This window comes from Bombus bifarius, unplaced genomic scaffold (assembly GCF_011952205.1).
Source record: "Bombus bifarius isolate JDL3187 unplaced genomic scaffold, Bbif_JDL3187 scf7180000008019, whole genome shotgun sequence".
Classification (NCBI taxonomy): Eukaryota; Metazoa; Arthropoda; class Insecta; order Hymenoptera; family Apidae; genus Bombus; species Bombus bifarius.
Genome location: NW_022884392.1, coordinates 107455 through 127746, shown reverse-complemented (window position 1 = coordinate 127746; position 20292 = coordinate 107455). Strand labels below are relative to the sequence as shown.

Genomic DNA, 20292 nt, shown 5'->3' with positions numbered 1-20292 from the left:
TTGCCAAGCCTCGATAACAGACGCCTAGTAGCAGAAATGCAACACATTTTTAAATAAATTTTACGAATTCTAAGCAATAATATAAGATTATTATCCATCAATAAGATAATAATTTTAATTTTAATATATAACATAAAATTATATTTCTTAATATGTTTTACTATAATTCACTATCCCCACCTTAACAAAAAATTTATTTATAGATAGGTTACGCATTTACTACGTTTAAAACAATAAAGTTTATATTTATTCATTGTATCCCATTTTTACTTAATATCGTAATATATGTATAGCTGATAATAATTTTTATCAGACTGGCGGACCGATATAAATGCATCCTAAATACAATTTGTATTCGGGGTAGTATACGCAGCAATGTAGAGCGCGATATTCAAACGACCATATTAGATGACAACAATGTCTAAATATGTAATGTTATTTTTGAAGTAAGTTTTGTATATTTTAATACAGAATACTATGAAAAAAATACTTATTTTTTTTATATAATTCAAATATTACAAAATCAAATATAAATGAAATTTTATTTTATCATAAAATTAAATTACAATTGTTTATCGTTATAATTTCTTTTAAGCCGATGGTATACAATAAAAGAAATTTTTGACAGCAAATTGCATTAAGACATTAAAATAACATGTATGAAATATTATGAGATACAACAATATGTATGATATTAAATTTAAATAAACAATAAAATTATTAGGTCGTGGCAATAAACGTTGGTAAAGCTATGGACAGAGCTATGGTTCTCCTATACGTTGGTTAAGCTGGCGCCACCTACTGAAAACAAAAATGGTGGCCAACAATATGCCCTATCCCTGCCCTGGTTTTATGGCACGCCAAATGTCTGCGTTCTCTAGGCTTCTTTCTACTATGTATTTCCCTCCGTCTGATACACCCAATTTCGATGTGAACAAAGGGAATCATTTCCTCGCGGTCGACCCTATCTTACGTGCTAAATAAGTGGGGCTACTTCTAACCAAACCGAAGGTGATCCAAAACTATCGAATAATTTCGCGAAATTATAACCGCACCAGCTCGATTCATCGTGTCATTCACCTTATATAATGTAATTGGTTACATACAATTCCATACGGCGGTTACATGCCTTTAACATGTATTGCCCGTTACAGGAAACACAAAATAAACAATCTAGCATTGTGGCAATGCAGTAAGCAGCAAAATCCTATATGCTTTACTAATACAAAACGCAAGATAGATGTTTTTATTTTGCTACATGCTGCGTACGAATTACGTAAAAAAAAATTTCCTGTTGTCTATGTAACATGTATCACCAAAATCATTTAATATGTTTTATGAAATGTCAAATAACCACAGGGTCATATTAGGTTCGTACTATTACAGATAAAATATTTGTTTCCTTGACAACGGGCTCACTAATACTAATATTTTTAATAAATTTCATTGAGTGATTCATTAAATGAAGCTTGCAACTTTGAATAGTTCTTTTTGCTATTAGATCTACTGAATATGATATGTTATAAAAGATACGATAGAGATTGATTCTTTTATACTAATAAGAGATTCCAATATCTATTACTGACGATATGCTTTCATTATTGTAGGTTGTTGAATTTTATACAAACTGGTAATGACAGATAGAGCAAACACAATGAGGTTGGAAGCGGAAATGGCTGCTCCTTTGCATCTGCAAAGATTGGAGCGTAGTCTTAATGTACAGCCCTTTTTAAGGCAAATTAATGAATTGTTTCAAGACCCTACTAGGTAGCTTCTTTTTTATATTTTATGAAGTAAGAATTATAAGGAATCTTATAAAAAATTGTTACTTTGTTGATATTTATAGTGAGGATGATAAATCCGTATCATCGGAATCTTCTGAAGGATCAGATAATTATCTCGATAATGTTCTGATTCGAAAAGAAGGTTTGTAGATTTTTTTTAGTATTTTATAAAAGGTCATTCTACACTTTGTACAAATAATTTCATAACTATTAATTTTACAGAGGAACGAATTAATAAACTGAGGCTATATAACATGTCAAGTGTGGGAGAAGAACGTCGTTGGTTGCAGGATATCCTATTAAGTGACTCATCGGATAGCTCAGCTTCAGGATCTGATACAGATAGCCCCATTACAGAAGAAGATTTTCAGGAAATGTTAAAGTTTCACATACTTAGAAAAAAATATCAAGCACGTTTTTACCAAAAACCAGAGGTGAAATTAAAGTTTAAATTAAAATCAGCAAAATATACATATAGAATTGTTAATATTATAAAATTTTTGTTTTTAGAATATTCAATATCAATATTATAGTGCTGGATTATTATCCAATTACGATAGGTTCTTAGAACATCAAAAATTAATAGTTGGGAATAAAAAGAAAAAAGAGAAGAAGCCAGAAAAAAAAGTTATGAAAATAAAAAAGGAAAAATTACCGCGCCATAGATCTTTGGAAGATTATCCTGTATGTAGAATAAAAATTGATACAATGTATTTCAGAAATAAAATGCTGTTATAAATATTTTAGGAAGGCGATTATCCAGATGATGAATGGGATCGTACAATTCCTAGAGAAGAAGAATTAGATGAAGCTGAATTGGAAGCAATAATGCGCCATCAACCACGCCAGCGTGGCAGAAAAAAGCATAACAATAAAAGTCCAGAAGTGATGGCTATGAGAAGAAGAAAAATTTGGGTAATGATGTCCAAAAAAGAACTGGGAAAAGTACAAAGGGCAAAAACCAATAATCATAAGGAAATATTAATTAGTTGTAAAAAAGTAGCACAGCATTGTATGAAATATTGGAGACAAAAAGCTATGCAAGTGTGTATTACTATATTCATTGTTATTTGTTTATATGCAAAATCATTTTTTGAAACAATTTATTTTTTTACATTTTACAGTCTCAAAAGAATATGAAAGAAACTATATGGAGAGCTAAACGCCTCACAAGAGAAATGCAATCTTACTGGAAACGTTATGATCGAGTTGAACGTGAAACAAGAAGAAGATTAGAGAAGGAAGCTGAAGAACAGCGAAAAATGGATGTAGAGCTTATTGAGGTGATTAACACTGGTTATATTTATATAGTATGTTTTATTTATAACGCAAAACGCAAATACACTTTATTTATCTTATTTCACAATTTAGGCGAAACGACAACAAAGGAAATTAAATTTTCTTATTACACAAACTGAACTTTATGCACATTTTATGTCTCGAAAATTGGGGAAAGCTTCTCCTGAAGAGCAACTGCGGATTTTAAATCAATTAGACGAAGAAAAAAATCCAAGACTTGTTGGAATTGATGATTACGATAGGTAAATTTGTTATTTTTTTTATACATACTGGTAAACAAATATATGTTATATATTGGCATGTTTTGATGTATGTACAAACAGTGAAGCTATGAAACAAAAAGCAAAAAAGAATGCTACAGAAGCATTTGACAATGAAAAAGCTCGGGCAAAACAGTTCGATACGGCAACCGCATCTCAGGAACTACGGCTTAGCGATACACCCGAAAATTTAGAACATCCACAACCTTCGATTTTTAAAGGAAACCTTAAAGGTTATCAACTGAAAGGAATGAATTGGTTAGCTAATTTGTATGATCAGGTTGGTGCACGTATTAAATTCTTGTAATATATAATGCAATATCAGAAATGTATTTATGTAAATATTCTTGACATTTTCTTTAGGGTATTAGTGGAATTTTGGCAGATGAAATGGGTTTAGGAAAAACTGTACAATCCATAGCATTTTTGTGTCATGTCGCTGAAAAATATTGTAAGTTACTTAATAAATACTCAAATCTGTGTACTTCAAAAATATTTAAAACTGTTTATTGTAATATAATGAATTTACTTTTTGGTAGCTGTATGGGGACCATTTTTAATCATATCACCGGCTTCGACGTTACATAATTGGCAGCAAGAAATGGCACGATTTGTCCCAATGTTTAAAGTAGTTCCTTATTGGGGCAATCCACAAGAGCGTAAAATACTAAGACAGTTTTGGGATACTAAAGATCTACATACGAAAGAAGCTTCATTTCATGTAGTGATAACGAGTTATCAATTAGTTATTACTGATTACAAGTATTTCAATAGAATAAAATGGCAATATATGATCCTAGATGAAGCACAAGCTATAAAAAGTACCAGCAGGTTGGTGTTTACTCGAATGTTTATTTATATTTTATAGGAATGATATTATAATATCTATTTTACAGTATGAGATGGAAATTATTGCTTGGATTCAGCTGTCGCAATAGATTGTTACTTAGCGGCACACCTATTCAAAACAGCATGGCAGAATTATGGGCTTTGTTACATTTTATAATGCCTACCTTATTTGATTCTCACGATGAATTTAACGAATGGTTTTCTAAAGATATCGAGAGTCATGCAGAAAATAAAACGGGGATTGACGAGAGTAATATATTTTTGTTGTATATTTCTTATTTAATGATATAGTAAAATAATATTTCACTAATACTTTTTCCTTATATTTAGAGCATTTATCAAGATTACATATGATTTTGAAGCCTTTCATGTTACGTCGAATAAAGAAAGATGTAGAGAATGAATTGTCTGATAAAATTGAAGTGATGGTATATTGTCCTCTTACTACTCGTCAAAAGTTACTTTATTCAGGTAAGAATGTAATGTTTTTACATATTAGGAGTTTACGTTTTTTATAGTATTAAAAAATCATAATGTATTTTTTGGACAGCATTGAAAAAGAAGATTAGGATAGAAGATCTCTTACACTATACAGTGGGTGGTGGTGACACTGCATCCAATGATAAAAATTTCACATCAAATCTTATGAATCTAGTCATGCAATTCCGAAAGGTAATAATCGATATATTTAGAATTTAACATATTCTTGATGTTATCCACACGCCATATTAATATCTATTTCATTAATTTTAGGTTTGCAATCATCCAGAACTCTTTGAGCGTAGAGATGCAAAATCTCCATTTTTCATGCACACTGAATATTATGAAATGCCTGCATTATTATATACAGAAGGATTGAGGCACCTCTCATTGCCATCTAAAGATTACTTGTTGTATAATAAGCTATTTATATTTGCTACTGAATATATACATCGGACTCTTCATGATGGCAATGGAAGCTTTTCTCAAAATTCTTTTTCTTTTAGTAGATTTATAAATTTGTCCCCAATGGAAATGAATAAAGTGTTTATCGTTGGTATTATATTCAGGTACATAACACTTTATGTTAAATACGGAGTAATTAAAAAAAAGGACTCATTACGTCTAAGGTAGATCATACTCTCCAAATGATGAAAAAGAGTCCGAACAAATTTGGCTCAAAAAATTAATATTTTTAAAGTTACAAACAATTTTTTGTTTCGGTTAAAGTGGATGATTTTCTTATAGTGTACTCTTCAATAATCAATAACATAGACCAAATACATCGGAAAATACAAAATGCCAGTGAAATAGCTAGAACATGTCTAGGATTTTTTGAAAGAGTACACAATTTTCAGGTAGGAAAATGTCAAGCGTTTGTGGAAATGGAAGAAGAATATGTTAAAAAATATTCTGTAACCAAGAAAAGAAGAAATGATAACGACAACCCTTTGTTTCCACATGATATGGCAGCTCCTTAAATGAAAATGTCGCTCAACCGAAATAAAAAATTGTTTATAATTTTGAAAATATTAATTTTTTGACCCATATTTATTAGGACACTTTTTCATCATTTGGTCATATTAGGGTAGGGTATTATCTACCCTAGAAGTAATGAATCTTTTCTTTTATGACCTTGTATATAGTATACTACATTTTACAATATTTATTTTATCATTTACGCTTAGATTGTGTCTCGCAACTATAATGGAAAGGAGAATAAAAATGATGCATTACTGGGAGGATTGGAATGCTGACGAGAGAACAGAGATACCTATGAACCAGATGTTCCTTTTATCTAGAAAAATCGACTCATCAACGAATACATTGCAGGATTTAATATTCACAAGAAAGATAATTGAAGGAGAACCTGTATATACGCATACAACTCATGTTATTCATTCAATGCCCGAGACTGTCGCTCATCGAATTTTACGTAGCAGTAAAAAAGTTGCTAATCAATTATTGAAGGTATAGAATTAATATTATTTCTTCTTTCTTATATTTATTTGATGGGTTAATCCAATTAAGGTATATATATGTATATATTGCAGAGAATACTTCCTTCTACCAAAGCTGAACAAGAAGACTCAAAAGTGACTTTGTTACCGGAGCATCCCCATTTTCCTAGGCCACCAATAATGAGACATTGTCAACAGACCACCATTCCACCATTTATTTGCGATACTTTTCCTAAGGTTTTTAAATTGATACAATAAATCAATTCAAAATTAAAACAATGGAAAATCTAATATAATTAATGAATATTAATTTCAGGTACAAGCTAGTCCTCGAAAATTATACGTTAGTAATAGTTCCGCAGCGTGCGCATGGAGAAGGCACGAAGAATGCGGTGGGAAGTTTGGTCAACGACTTCTTTGGCTTGGCTGTGAACGAGCTTTTTCTATTACAGCGTCACAAGAGAACTCGAGCTTTCGTTTAACACAGATGACGTCAACATTTTCTGTAGAACCGCATGGTGGAATTTCTGCATGTACTCCTATAAATGGATGGTCAAATATTATAGTACCGGGTAAGAATTTTTTTTGATTTGTAGTAGATTTTTCATATGCATTTTAATACAACATTCTTTTTATTTTTAATATTGTTATAGATAAGCAAACTTTAGTAACAGATGCTGGAAAACTTTCTGTTTTGGATAGTCTTTTACGTCGTCTTAAAGAACAAGGCCATCGAGTCCTTATTTACTCTCAGATGACAAAAATGATCGATTTGTTAGAGGTATTTTTACTTAATCTGGATCTTTGAAGAAATAGTCATTACAAGATTTTATATCATGTCTTCATTGCAGGAGTACATGTATCATAGGAAACATACTTTTATGAGATTAGACGGTTCTTCTAAAATCTCAGATCGACGAGATATGGTTGCAGACTTTCAAAAAAGGTAACTGTTATATTTCTTTCTTAATTTTTGGATAACATAGAATTTTAGATTATTTTGTGGAAATTCGTAAATATTTCGCATGTAATTTTATGCCGGTTAAAAGTTGTAATACCTATTGATCGAAACGAGCGTCGTCTATTAATTTAATGAGAATATATCATTAATAAACCGAATGAATTTTTTCTTAGTGCTGCTTAAAATATATATCAACTACGCATCATGTTGCATGTATAAGGCGCTGCCTCTTAGCATGTCATTCCTTTGTTCACTTGCGCATAACTAACACGCGAATTAATTGGCGAATCGGTCCTGTCTTGTAGACAGCTACAGCTTTGGCTGCCCGCCATGAATGCCATTTTAGCCATGTCATTATCTGTTAACATATTCTATTTCAAACTTGAGTTGAATTTCGAAAAAGCAAAGAAGAAAAATGTAATATCCTTTCACCTATGTTTCCAATTATCAAAATTACAATCGGATCATGGAAATCTTGAAAGCGATAAAACATATTCAGCTTATATATTTCATACTGGAAATCCTCTAAGTGCACCACCAGCGTACCGAATTAATTTACATGCAAAACGTGTCGTACTCGACTGTTCGATCTACATGGACTGTTTCGTGTTTCAGGGCGGACATATTCGTCTTTTTGCTGAGTACTCGAGCCGGGGGCCTGGGAATAAACCTTACTGCAGCAGATACGGTTAGTAATCTTATACTATGCTTTATCGGTTCGTACCTTGTACGTATTCACCTTACGATTTCACAAAGTCGGGCGTTCGCCTTTTGTTTTTTCTTTCGACGTCCAGGACAAATAGCACGAAACTTAGGGAACGATTGTAATTGATCGAAAACGAAGGAGCATAGCGTGAGAAATGGCGATTCTATTTTTTTATCGAGATAACGTTTAATCACGATATGCATTGGCTTTCACTATTCAACTTTGCCATCATCGATTTAACAAGGCTGATATCCTACATAATCTAATATCGTTTTGCGTGATACATGAAAACACTTTAAAAAAGTACAAATACACATGATAGATAAAGATTTATAGAAAATTCTTAGATCATATATAAAACTATATCATTACGATTTGCTGATAGAATAATTGAATAAACTGGTCTTTTCCTGCAAGAACGTATTCATCGATGAGACAGTCTATTGTGATTTTAATTACAACATAATTTTACTCGCATAAGTTTCTCCTCTGTCCAAAGAAACTGTGACGGTAGATCGTATATCTTGATTACAAATAAAGTGATACCACAGATTAATGGTAGAATCGATAAGAATCTTTAGTCAGGGTCGTTCTCCTGCATTGCCGAAACTACATTCTGTTAAGTACGAAAGTGCACGAACATAGACTGCAGGCATTAATTTAGCGAAGCCTACGATTTGCATATGCCCTCGTTCGAATATCGAGTGGAAAGAGAAGTGTCCTTATTTAGAGCGTCGCGTATGATATATAAATATGATCTGAATTTCAATCATTAATTTTTGTATTAAAAGATGGTATTTTTTACCACGAAAGCAGTTGTACACATTTTTTCATGAATGATGATTTAACTGCAATAGAAATAAATCTTATTTCACAGGTAATCTTTTACGATAGCGACTGGAATCCTACGGTGGATCAGCAAGCTATGGATCGAGCCCATAGGCTGGGTCAAACGAAACAGGTTACAGTATATCGATTAATTTGCAAGGGAACTATCGAGGAAAGGATACTGCAACGTGCTCGAGAAAAGAGCGAGGTACACTTAATTCAAAATTGAAAATTTACATCAGAATCATCCTCGAAAGATTAAATTTTTTAATAGTAAAGGAAATGTAATTTTAAAATTTTTGCAGATACAACGTATGGTAATTAGTGGAGGAAATTTCAAACCAGACACACTGAAGCCCAAGGAAGTCGTTTCTCTTTTGTTAGACGACGAGGAAATCGAAGCCAAATGTGAATATTTTTATTTAATTTTTATTCGAGCGTTAATTGATTTATTAACGATTTTTTACAATTTAATTTATTACATTGTTACGACATGTTTACAATTATTGAAGTGTGAATGGGTAAAATGAATAGCCAAGGATATTATAAAACAAGCAACTCTATAATCTTGCTGAATGAAAGTTTGAATGTAAATAAAGAATACTATACTGCATTTTTGCTTGCTGAAGCGCGATTTCAGTTGTATTCTCGTACCGGGACGCAAGCTGGCACACAATAAGATAGAGAGAAAGGGAAAGAGAGAAGATAGGGGAAGGAAAGAGCGTGGATGCAATTACATTATGCTCGTTAGGTTATGCTAATGCTCTAATAACGAATAATAATAAGAAAAGAAGTAACGAACGTCCCCGTATATAAGCCTGTCCGTATATTTCAGACAGCCAACGGAGCGAGGAAAGAAAGCAGCACGCGGAGGATACCCGACTTGAGTCGAACTTATACCACAAGGAGAGGGACCGGAAAAGGAAGTTAACCGCGCTTCCGGTCAAGGTAAGCCTGGCGCCCTTAGTGCCGCTATTTTCTTTTTCATCCTCAATTTTTCCCATTATTAATGGAATGTTTCTTATTTTTCCTTAATTTCTATCTTTTTATTCTTATTTTTTTCTGATTTTTTATCAGAGTGATGTAAAGAAGCCTTGTCTGTCTGATGCTAACGGTGACAAGATTGGCGACATTGTTCAAGCTAATTCCAATGAAAGCACTCTAGTCAGTGGTGGTGTTCCATCATATCAGATTAATAATCATCAACAGATCCTCGATAACGCAGACGACTATAGCGTACCAACCAGTCCTGTTAAATCAGAGGTATGTGTCAGTACTGTTCAAGAATTGACGATGCATTAGATCTGTCAAAAATGATAATATAATAGAATTAATAAATCCGAAATACTTTAATATGTTCAGGACGAGACGAGCAACGATGGCCTGGTTGTCGATGTGGATGGTCCAGTGGGAGTATCTTCTGGCGACAGTCGACAATCTCGAGCGGGTCAGTTTGCAGATCCTGGAAAAGTCAACCGTCTCGATCATCACATGTCTTTCAGCAGCGGAAGTAGCGTTCGGATGAGGCCTACGATTCGTGGTACTAGCAAGAGGGGAAGACCTCGTGGTTCTCGTAGAGGAGGGCCCGTTGGAGGAAAGGGTCGAGGCCTCCTTTTGCTTCATCCACCGTCCAAAGGTCTTGGTGGCAGTCCTCAATCACCGGTATCTTTATCTCCGACCAGTAGTGGTACAGCTAACGATCACACTCTACAACATGGCAAGTATTCAGTATGTTAGATTTGTCGCTTAAAAGGCAGGAGTATCCACTATCGTTGATGGTGGATAGCATCATAGGCTAAAACCTATTAAAAAATTAAAGTGTATTAGTAGCTGTATAATAATTCGTGCCAAGGATTTTTCACAGGAACGTACAGAAATATAGATTAGATCACTTAATCCAGTTGAATGAGTAGATTCATCGCCGATACGCGAAATTGTATAATGTCTCCTAATGAATATTTAAGCATGCACTTTGGACGTAACGCAACGAGTTCATTAATATAAAATATGCATTACTCGTAATCCGTTACCACGAATAATGAAGATTATCAACGAGATTAACAATTATCTAATATCCCTATTTGTACACTGCAGAATGCGTAATACGTTCGGGAAGAGAATTTTCTATGAACACAGTTAGATTTCAAGCGGTTCAACAACATTCACCTTTGAAACTCGAGCTTAAATCGCTGAGAAACGCATGCTGACTCTGGTAGAGTATTGGACGATACGGCTAAGAGGATTAAGCAAGAACTTTCGGGGGCCGACTCGAAATGTCCCCCTTGCCTGATCCAAATGACTTTTCGTGACGCACCCTCAAATCGATACACCGTTAATCCCGACTGACTCTTTCATAGATCCAGAGCCCCCCTTTGCATCTACTGCACCACTTGGTTCAGTTCTCATGGGATTTTGGTCTCGGTGCGAAAAGAAAACACCCCTGGGCATCGCGAATATCCCTTGACTGACGTGAAATCCACCGAAATTCCCTCGCGGTTACATGTGCGCGCAAGTGTTGCGACGAACAGTTGGCGCTCTTCCTAAGGGTACGCGATTTACCCTTGGAGATATCCACCCTCTTTGTGACTCACTCTTTCGCCCGCAGTTTTCATACGTTCAAGTACTATGTAGCGTCTTCTGGGACGGGGATATCTTGGTTTTTTTGTTAGTTGGTCAGTGGTCATGTTCTGTTTTGCAAGAATGAAGTGTGGTTTGAATTGACGAGGATGACGGGTTTAGATGGACTTGGGGCTCTTTATTCTGGTTTTGTTTTCTCTTTTTCGTTATTAGGTTACATGTGTATATACGTGATGATTATTGACGGGTGAATGTGCTTGAGAAGATTGAAAGTTCTAGACATATAATAACATTAAATCTTGTAAGTAGTCCTTGCAAATTTTTTACCGAAGATAACTGAATGATATTTCTATACATTTACACATTTTCTATAATTATTTTTATTAATTATTTATTCGAAACTATTTGAAGTTATTCCAAGCTACGGAACGGTTCGTGTCAAGCTACTTCAAATTATATTTGAAACGTTATTTTGATCGTCGACTATTTGGAAGATTAATTCGGTGCCGCGATCCTATCGTTGCATAACGCATTGTGTCGTGCGAGATGCAAGTTTCGAACGACAAAGAAGGAGAGGAAAGAAAGTTCCACGAGTAAGCAAGATAGAGAGAGATAGAAGCGAAGGAGAAAAAGAGGAGCGAGAAGAGGGCCCGACGAAAGCGAGCCGCACTTAGGTGGCCCTCACGCAACGACACGTGGACCGAAGTTTACGCGGGCAACGTACACGCCACCTTCATGCACGCGCGCTCGCTCGTACGCTATTTCGTGTTATATATACGGAAAGGAAAGGGGTCGTTCCCTCTCTCACTTGTCGTCGACTGGAAGGCGAGCGGACAATAGCAGGTGCGGAGCGAACGCGACAGCTGCGATCGATGATGTTCTTCTTAGGTTTTTGGAACTCGCTCGCACCCCTCTCCATCTTTTCTACCTTCCCCTTTCGACTATCACTTCGTTACTCTGCCCCCTTTCTTTTGCCTCGTTTTTTCCTCTCCTCTATTCATTTTCCTTATGTTTCTTTCGCTTTACAGTTTCCGTGGATTATTTCCATCGGTGATTCTTTTTTAGTATTAAATAACTGCATAAGTTCTGCCAACTAAAGTATATCTTCTACAAATTCAATTTACACTGTCCATCTACGTATATAGATATTGCGTTATTATATCTTTTATAAAAATCTTTGGATTTGTCACTAAGGAAAAAATGTATTCCTATTATTTTGTGTAATGTCGCTTTTATCCCGCGTGCGACGAAACAATGCCTCATTAGTCTGATATATGATTCTGTCTCGTTAGTATCGATCATTTCTGTCAATATTATTCTATTAACTTTATTTGCTGATTATAGGTTTTCACGCACTGGTTATTTGACCTTATCTTACAATTGGTAATTTAAAATGCACAACAAAAGACGACACTGCATTTTCTGATTTCTTTGAACTCTAATGAAAATACATTATCTTCTGTCCTTTCGTATCGCGAGACGATAAAAGATTCCGTTTCAGATATATTTTGCGAATAACAGCAAGACATATCGATCGATGCATCCACGAAAGTAAGCGATATAACGCGCACTCTTCTCCGCGAGACGTTCTCTTTTCTCATCAGCGTTTCTAAAATTCTGCTCGCACTATACTTCTCGAAGAAACCCATTCTCGTTAACATATCTACAAATGTAACGAAATCAACGGTTTTCATCGAATCTCGTTCGATCTTCGTTCCCCAGAGTCGATCAAATTTCGTTAGTTAAATTACAAATATCCAGGCATCGACGTGTTCGTCGTTCGAGTAACCGTTTGCATAATTTTTCGCCACGAGTAGGTAGTCCTGCTTGCATCGAGAATAGGGGTCTAAGAGGGTTGGATTTTGTGGATTCGTGCCGTACCTCACCGTACCGTACCGTACCGTGTCATCTTGTTCGTCCGCATTGCTTTCATCATATTTCCGTGTCATGTAACGGAAAGTAATTCCAACCAGTTCGAGTGGTTGAGACAACCTCTGTAGCTACGAGCTTCCTACTTCCGCGATGATTCAGCTACTTACCATTCAATCCAATTGTTCTTTCTCTCTGAAATGTTATCAGACGTAGAATGTAATTGCTCTTGAGCCCCTCGGTACCGAGTTTTTATCAAACTTTTCGAAAAATGTATTTTTCTCGATTATTGATGAAAGGCAATCCTGCTAAAAATACTTACGTTTAACATTTAGCCAGTTAATCATTTATTTTTGTTCATCGTACGAGAAGAATTTGGAAAGTCAACGTTCAAATACTTGTACACGCTAGTGTATCGTACCTCAAAGGATCATTTCGAAATGTTCCGATAATCCAGTCCTTTCAGAATCACCGAAAACTCCTCTCTTTCTCTCCCTCTCTTTCTCTCTCTCAGGGACATCAAAACACCTTCCCTTAGTTGAGAGGCCATTCGTCGGCATTACGATAACGAGAATCTGACGATTCATTATCCTCATTGGGCAGGAACGACGGTCGTTTAGCCGGAGGGTAGCGGCAAAACTATTTCACTGTCTTCTGCTTTAGAATGCAATAATTTTCTCCGGTTCCAGGATGCTCGAGGCGAGAGAGCATCTCGAGACACCGCGAAAGAAGCCGCGCCATGGCAAAGGACGAAAAGGGGCAGGGAATGAGAGTTTGGCTGTGTGCTGTACGGCTGAGATACGGCAGGATAATGCGGGAAGATAGGACGGGGCAAGGATATTGCCAGCCGGACGGTCGACATTCCGCGGATCCTCGCGTTCCATTCGTCCTTCCAGCTACCTCGAAACTTCTCGAGAACCCTCCTCTTCGTACGCGTACACCAAACTCTATCTCCCGCCACGGATCTAACCCACGCGTGCTTCTCGCGGGAATCGCGGGACCCTCGATATGCGAAAATATTTTAACCGACCCCTCGGTGTTCTTTCTTCCCTTCAGATTTCGCTCTAGGTTGAATATTAAACCAATTAGGCATCCGCTCCCCCTTCATTTTCCCCTCTTTCTTCGTTTCTCCCTTTAGGTTTTCGTTGAACGATCATGTTATGGTAGACTGAATGTCGAGTTAGGATTTGCTAAAAGTTTTCAACATTTTTCGTTCACTTGGTTTTTCGTTAATCTTATTCTGGATATTAAAATAGTTAGTTTTTAATTTTAGAAACACATTGATATACTAATTCTCTCGCGTTAAACTTTCCTGTGCATACTACTTTTCCTGAACCAAAATTGTTATTTATTGCTATTGATAATCAATAAACGAATTTTCTCCCAACGCTCAGTCTTGAAAGCGTTAAATATTCCTTGCAGACGAAACAAATGTTCTTCAATTATAACATGGTCAAAGAATGTTTGATTTAGTAAAAGGTTAAAACTCACCTTGACATTTTCAAACGATACCATGTGCATAATTCTTTTTATTCACTACTGACGGCGGCAAACACACAAAATTAACGACACCGTAAACGGTTGTTTCTCTTCAATCACGGCGAACATCTTTTACATTTGTACGAAAACGTTCAACGCCCTTACTTTTCTTTTACCATTTCCCCCTTACTACTTCCTTTAGAAGTGGTTCAACGCTCTGCAAACTGCGATCGCGTCAGCAGCACCAAGTACACCTCCAGGACGCTCTTTGTTATCCGAAGGAACTGGCGTACGCGTTCGAGGATCCGCATGCAGAAGCGCTGCTTGGAAATCTCGTTAGAATCGAGCGCACGGAAAACCAGAAAAGCGCGCCTGCTATAATGAGAAAACGAGTCCCTCGTGCTTTTCCTACCTTCTTCAGCCTTTTGTTGCCGAGTGGCCACTTCAACTTCCTCTCTTTCGCCGAGGTGGCTGAAGAGCGTCTCCTGAAAGGATCGAAAACGTGCCAAGGAATGTCGACGAGTCGAACGAGCGCGAAGCCTGTGTGCGAATGGGAAAAAGGGAAAAAGAATAGGCGAAAGGAAAGGAAGGAAGGAAGAAAGGGAAAAAGGAAAGAGAGAGAGAGAGAGAGAGAGAAGGAAGGATGGAAAGAAAGAAAAGAAGGGAGAGAAATAGCTGGAAAGAGAGAGAAAACGTCCTCTTGTACATCCTTGCTCGGCTACTGACCTCCGACCCTGTCACTCACCCTCCTCCTCCGCTAGCCAGAATTTTTCTCTCTCGCTATCTCATTAAATTCTTCTACCCTCTCCTGGCCCCGCGTGCTCGTCCTCGTGGCCGGCTCCTGCGCTTACCATCAGTCGAATAGATACCGTGACACGATCCTCGAGTTTGTCTTCGTACCGTGCCGCGGTGTACCGGTGAATAACCGATTAACTGGTCAGACCACTCCACGTTAAATGGAGGGCCCTGTTCGTACCCTGCATCTGCCATTATAATCGTGAAAAGTTGCAGGAGCCCGCGTGGTGTTCGCGTCCTCTTTTCCGCGAAATTCGTACCTCTAAGGCATCTCGCTTGTTACCTTGCGACCTATCGTCTCCATCGCGCGTCGAGCACGCCGATTTTCTCCGGTGATCTTCGCGCCAACAAACTTCCAATCGATTCTCTACGGTGCATTGAGAACGTTCCTTGCGTACGATAACCTTTCATCGATTCGACGTGTGGTCTCTGATGATTGCAGTTCTGGAAACGTGGGGCTCTTCGTATTTAAGAAATTCGACCTCGGCAATCTTCTTCAACTTCTTCTTCTGAATCTTTCTCCTTTTATCTATATTGAGTTATGGACTTTGTTTGATTTAGTTGTATTTTGTGAGGCGGTATAGAAATGTTATTTATAGCAGCTTTGGCGGATGAACATCATAGTATGGATAAATATCGTTTGTATTTGTTTGTACTTGACGACAAGCTACTTAATTTACAGAAGCTAATAGAACAAAATAAAATAGACGTCGTCGTCGATTAAATAGTGTGCAAGAATTGAATATCTTTGAATAGTTTTACAGTTACCAGACTCTGCAGTGTATGTAAACGAATAACGTAAAAGGTAACATTTTAAAGATGATTATTTGATGTTATAGGGGTACAAGGTACTTCCGGTTCAACAGAAGGTGATGGTCCCAGTTCGGTAGGTCCATTGGGATCAGTGGGAACATTGGGCCATCTTCCAGGCAGAGGAGGAGCACCAACGATTCGACGCGGTCCAGGACGACCTCGGTTAAGACCAACGGGTCCCAGTCACCAAGGATATCGTACTACCGGTCATCATCACGGTCGGAAAGTCCAACGGCCACTTCCGGTTCCTCTTAGATCCCAACAGACGATCGCGAGTGTGAATCAACAGAAATCCTCAGCGCATCGAGCCTCAGGATCTGGTCCATCCATTTCTTCTTCGTCGATGAACACCGGTGCATCGTTTTCTCCGACGACAGCAGAATCTAGGCCATTCGGATTCTACACGCAACAACAACAGCAACAACCGCAACAACCGCGCGGATCGTCCTAGCTTCCGCAGGGAGAGTTCCTTAGAGTGATCCTCGAAGGAGATTCCTGAACTATCAGAACTCGACAATCTTCGTGAAGTGTTGCCTAAAATGCAATTGAATCGCGTTCGTCTGAAATTTTTGCAAGACGAGACCGTTTCTTTGCTAATTTCTGAATAACATTTTAATTAATTTAAATGAAAGGGAAGATACTTGGATCCAAAGGAATTTTGAACTTTTATGAACCTCGAGGATTCAATCGCTTCTACGCTAATTTTATAGTAAGCAATTCTTACTTATTTAAACATAGAGACATTGTGCATTCTTTGACGGATCAATTCTGATTTCGTCGAATGGTTAGAAGGATTTTTAAAAGAAGCTTCTAAAAATGTGTTCAGTGACCAGTAGCGAGAATGCAATCGTTATTCTCTCGTTGCTGTTTTCTTATACACAAAAGTACATACATAGCAGATATATCTATGTAAGTTTTCTTTGTTAAAAATCCTGGACTTGATTTACGGTGATAGACTTTACTCGCGAGAATCTTACGCTCAAATAGTGCAATGGAAATCTTTTAAAGAAATACATCCAGTGTTTGTTTACAGCGACGTTCTCCGTTCGCGAATGAAATTAGCCTGCGTTAGTGAAGTTAGATCCAATTAGATGGTACAGCGAACAACACGGAAGTGATTCCAGTCACCCAGATCTTTCCGTCTTCGACGAAAGGATTTTTATCACGTGATTTCGATAATTCGACGTTTGAATTCATCGTATCGAAGCGATGTTTCAGAACCGAAGTCGATTAATTAAGAAATAAAGGAATTTTATCGATCGCAACCTTCCTGTATTTTAAGCGATTTCGAGAAGTGCTGGTATAAAATTCTCGAGCCGTGTGTAAAGTATGTATAAAATTAAGATAACTTGTCCATATTTAAATAAATCATTAAGGAACAATTAACAATCTCGTGCGTATCTTCTTAAGAAAGGGAAAAATGGTCGAATAAGATAAATAAAAGGTAGTCTTGAATTTTTTCAACACGCGCGCTGTCCTTTAGGCAATTTGTACAAATTAATCGTGCCACTCGTTATTAGGTACTTAATGAAACAAGTTTGAACTTGCTCGATTAGAAGCAAATGACAAGGAAATTCAACGAAGAACTAAAGTAAAGAGAAAACAGTAGCCGAAAAGAGAAGAAGCAAAAAAAAAAAAAAAAGAAGAGTAAGAAAGTACGTTAGGAAATACAAGTAGACAAAAGTCGACCGATTCAAGACACGGTTATTACCGGAAGACTTGCCAAGGAAGTTCTTTGCACTTTCTCGAAACGGAAAACGAAGAAACGTGAAAACGAACAAAGCGTCGAAACAGCAACGTGGAATAGCTTTTAGATTTTATTTTATGATTAGTTAATTGCCGTATATAGAATCGTTCGATCTACACGATAAAAACGTCGAAATATAGCCAGGAATTTGAAACGAATAAAAATACGAGGATGTTCGTGCAGCGATCGATAAAGGAAATGTATTATATATCATATATTTTCTTTTTTTTTTTTCGATGATCGATAAAACGATTGTTCGACGAAGTGAAGGTTGAGAAGAAAAAGAGAACATTCTTCGTCGCAGTCCTCGTTCTTTCACTTTTTTCTCTTGTCTCTCTTCTTCTGACTCTTTCTCTCTCTCTCTCTTTCTCTCTCTGTCTCTCTCTCTCTCTCTTTCTCTCCTTTATCTCTGTCTGACTCGGTCTTTCTTTTTCTCCATTCCTCTCAGCGTATTACAACTTGTCAAACTCAGTAGCATTATTCCATCGTTAGACTCGGTTAGACGATATTTTTTATGCGCATTATGGACCGTCATTGGGTCGATTCGATCTGTAAAAGAATGGTATTTATATTAGCAATAAACGATTCAAATGGCCACTAATTGTCGAAGTTTATTTTATACCGAACCTTTCTCCGTTTTCCGAAGACTTTGGTGCCTTTAAATTATTATCATTATTATTGTCAATATGTTATACAATGAACGATAAATAAATAGTTCTTGATAGTTGGGTAAATCTTTCAAGAAATGTGTATTTTGTTAAAATTTGTATTATATTAACCCGGTTATATATTAGTAGAAATAAAATTTATTTTATATTTTAAAATAACTGAAAATTGAGAAACAACTGGTTTCTTCAACCGACTTCACTCGTGAGTAGAAGATAAAAGGGAAAAATAGTTTCTAAAGCAATGAAAAAATAAAGATGAAGAAGAAAGGGTCTTTCTCAGGAATGGGATTTCTGTGTTGTTGCGTTTATTTTCCACGGCACATTCCTTGAATCGTGACGTGCGCGTTACGAGTGTCCGGTTACTGGTTTTTGTGGCGATACAACCAAGTGAACGAGGTAAATGAAGTAAATGGATGAACGGTGAATAATGGATGAACCGATGCTAGTGTCACCGACGTACGGACGAGCGTTATTCGCTTCTTGCTTTTAGCGCACACTCATCTCTACATCAACATCGTGAAATGCCATTTAAATTCAGCTTATCATCGACCAAACCATCGTTAGTAATTCAAAAAGGTAATATTTAAAGATTTTACGATCGAATATTTTTTTATTTATCATTTTTTTTCTCTGATTATTAACAGCAATAAACAGCAATGTTAGTTGAAAAAAAGTAATATAAGCAGGAACGTGCAGCGTGACCAAGATAAAGTATACTGGTGATTAGTATAGAAGCGTAAGAGAGCCCTGAATATATGATTAGCGTTTAATTTTCCAAGAAGCAAACGTTTAAACTCGATCTTAATCAGTTTGTTTCTGTGTAGCTGGAATTTACGAACTCCGCAGACCTATCGTTGACAGTAGAAGATGTCGAGAGAAAGTCAGACAGCCGGGTATTTTAAGTGTTGCACGCTGATTCGATGGATCGTGATAAAGAGGAACAGAAAATGATCTTGGATCGTTACATGGTTACGAATCGAAATTGCAGACACGGCCAGACTGCACAGGACAAATTGCGATACGATTTCTGCTATTTTGCCGCTTTCTACGCTTATTTACGTGCGTCGAGAAAATAGCACGCGATACGGGGAAACCCATAATTCAGTTACCACGGAATTATCAGTTCCGTCCCCTTTCGTCGGTCCTCTTAAATCATACTCCCTAATCGAACGTTAATAATAAAGGGAAACGAGCTGGTTTGACAGTGATTTAAAGAGCCAGTTGCAATTCTTTTACTGACTCTTTACACCGTCACGAAGAAACTCGTATACACTGTCACTCATAAGTATGCCGATTCTATATAAACATTTGTCACTTACAATTTTCATTTTTTCTAAATATTCCAAACGATAAAATAAAATGAAACAGACCAAACGGCCGGAAAGTCCATACGTTTTCATTCCACGATATCCCACTGGATTGTTTTTGTAAGAATCGATTTATTTAATCAACGATACAGTTTCCATTAGTCTCTGCATATTAGCATCTCCCATCGTTCCACGATTTTATTAATACCAATTGTTAGAATTTTTGTGGCTTGGACGAGGAACATTCTTCGAGGGTGTCGTTGAATTCTTCATAAGTTCTGAACCTTTTGCCATTCAGATAATTCTTCAACAACCTGAACATTCGATACCCAGATGGTGCGAAATCGGTGCAGTACGACAGATATTTTTTAGTTTACAATCATCCTGATGGAAAATGTCTTCTTTCCTAT

At 36.7% G+C, this 20292-nt stretch overlaps 1 protein-coding gene across 4 annotated transcripts; it reads left to right on the top strand.

Annotated features, from left to right (window-relative positions):
- Nucleotides 1-807: 807 nt before the first annotated feature.
- LOC117207072 (chromatin-remodeling ATPase INO80) lies at nucleotides 808-18508 on the top strand. 4 transcript variants are annotated; one of them, XM_033446914.1, is made up of 28 exons: nucleotides 808-1011; nucleotides 1155-1370; nucleotides 1608-1767; nucleotides 1847-1926; nucleotides 2007-2218; nucleotides 2295-2468; nucleotides 2532-2828; nucleotides 2909-3067; nucleotides 3156-3325; nucleotides 3407-3623; nucleotides 3707-3794; nucleotides 3883-4174; nucleotides 4240-4442; nucleotides 4523-4663; nucleotides 4743-4864; nucleotides 4946-5241; nucleotides 5860-6142; nucleotides 6226-6369; nucleotides 6449-6704; nucleotides 6786-6913; nucleotides 6984-7078; nucleotides 7709-7781; nucleotides 8677-8835; nucleotides 8933-9035; nucleotides 9463-9575; nucleotides 9705-9890; nucleotides 9990-10344; nucleotides 16187-16611. In XM_033446914.1, exons 3-28 carry the CDS (start codon nucleotides 1634-1636, stop codon nucleotides 16609-16611), a joined length of 4905 nt encoding a protein of 1634 aa, XP_033302805.1. In that variant the 5' UTR covers nucleotides 808-1011; nucleotides 1155-1370; nucleotides 1608-1633. The 4 variants fall into 4 exon arrangements, with proteins under 4 accessions (XP_033302805.1, XP_033302806.1, XP_033302807.1 ...); XM_033446915.1 differs by having other exon boundaries at nucleotides 808-1090; XM_033446916.1 differs by lacking the exon at nucleotides 1155-1370.
- The last annotated feature ends 1784 nt before the right edge of the window (nucleotides 18509-20292 follow it).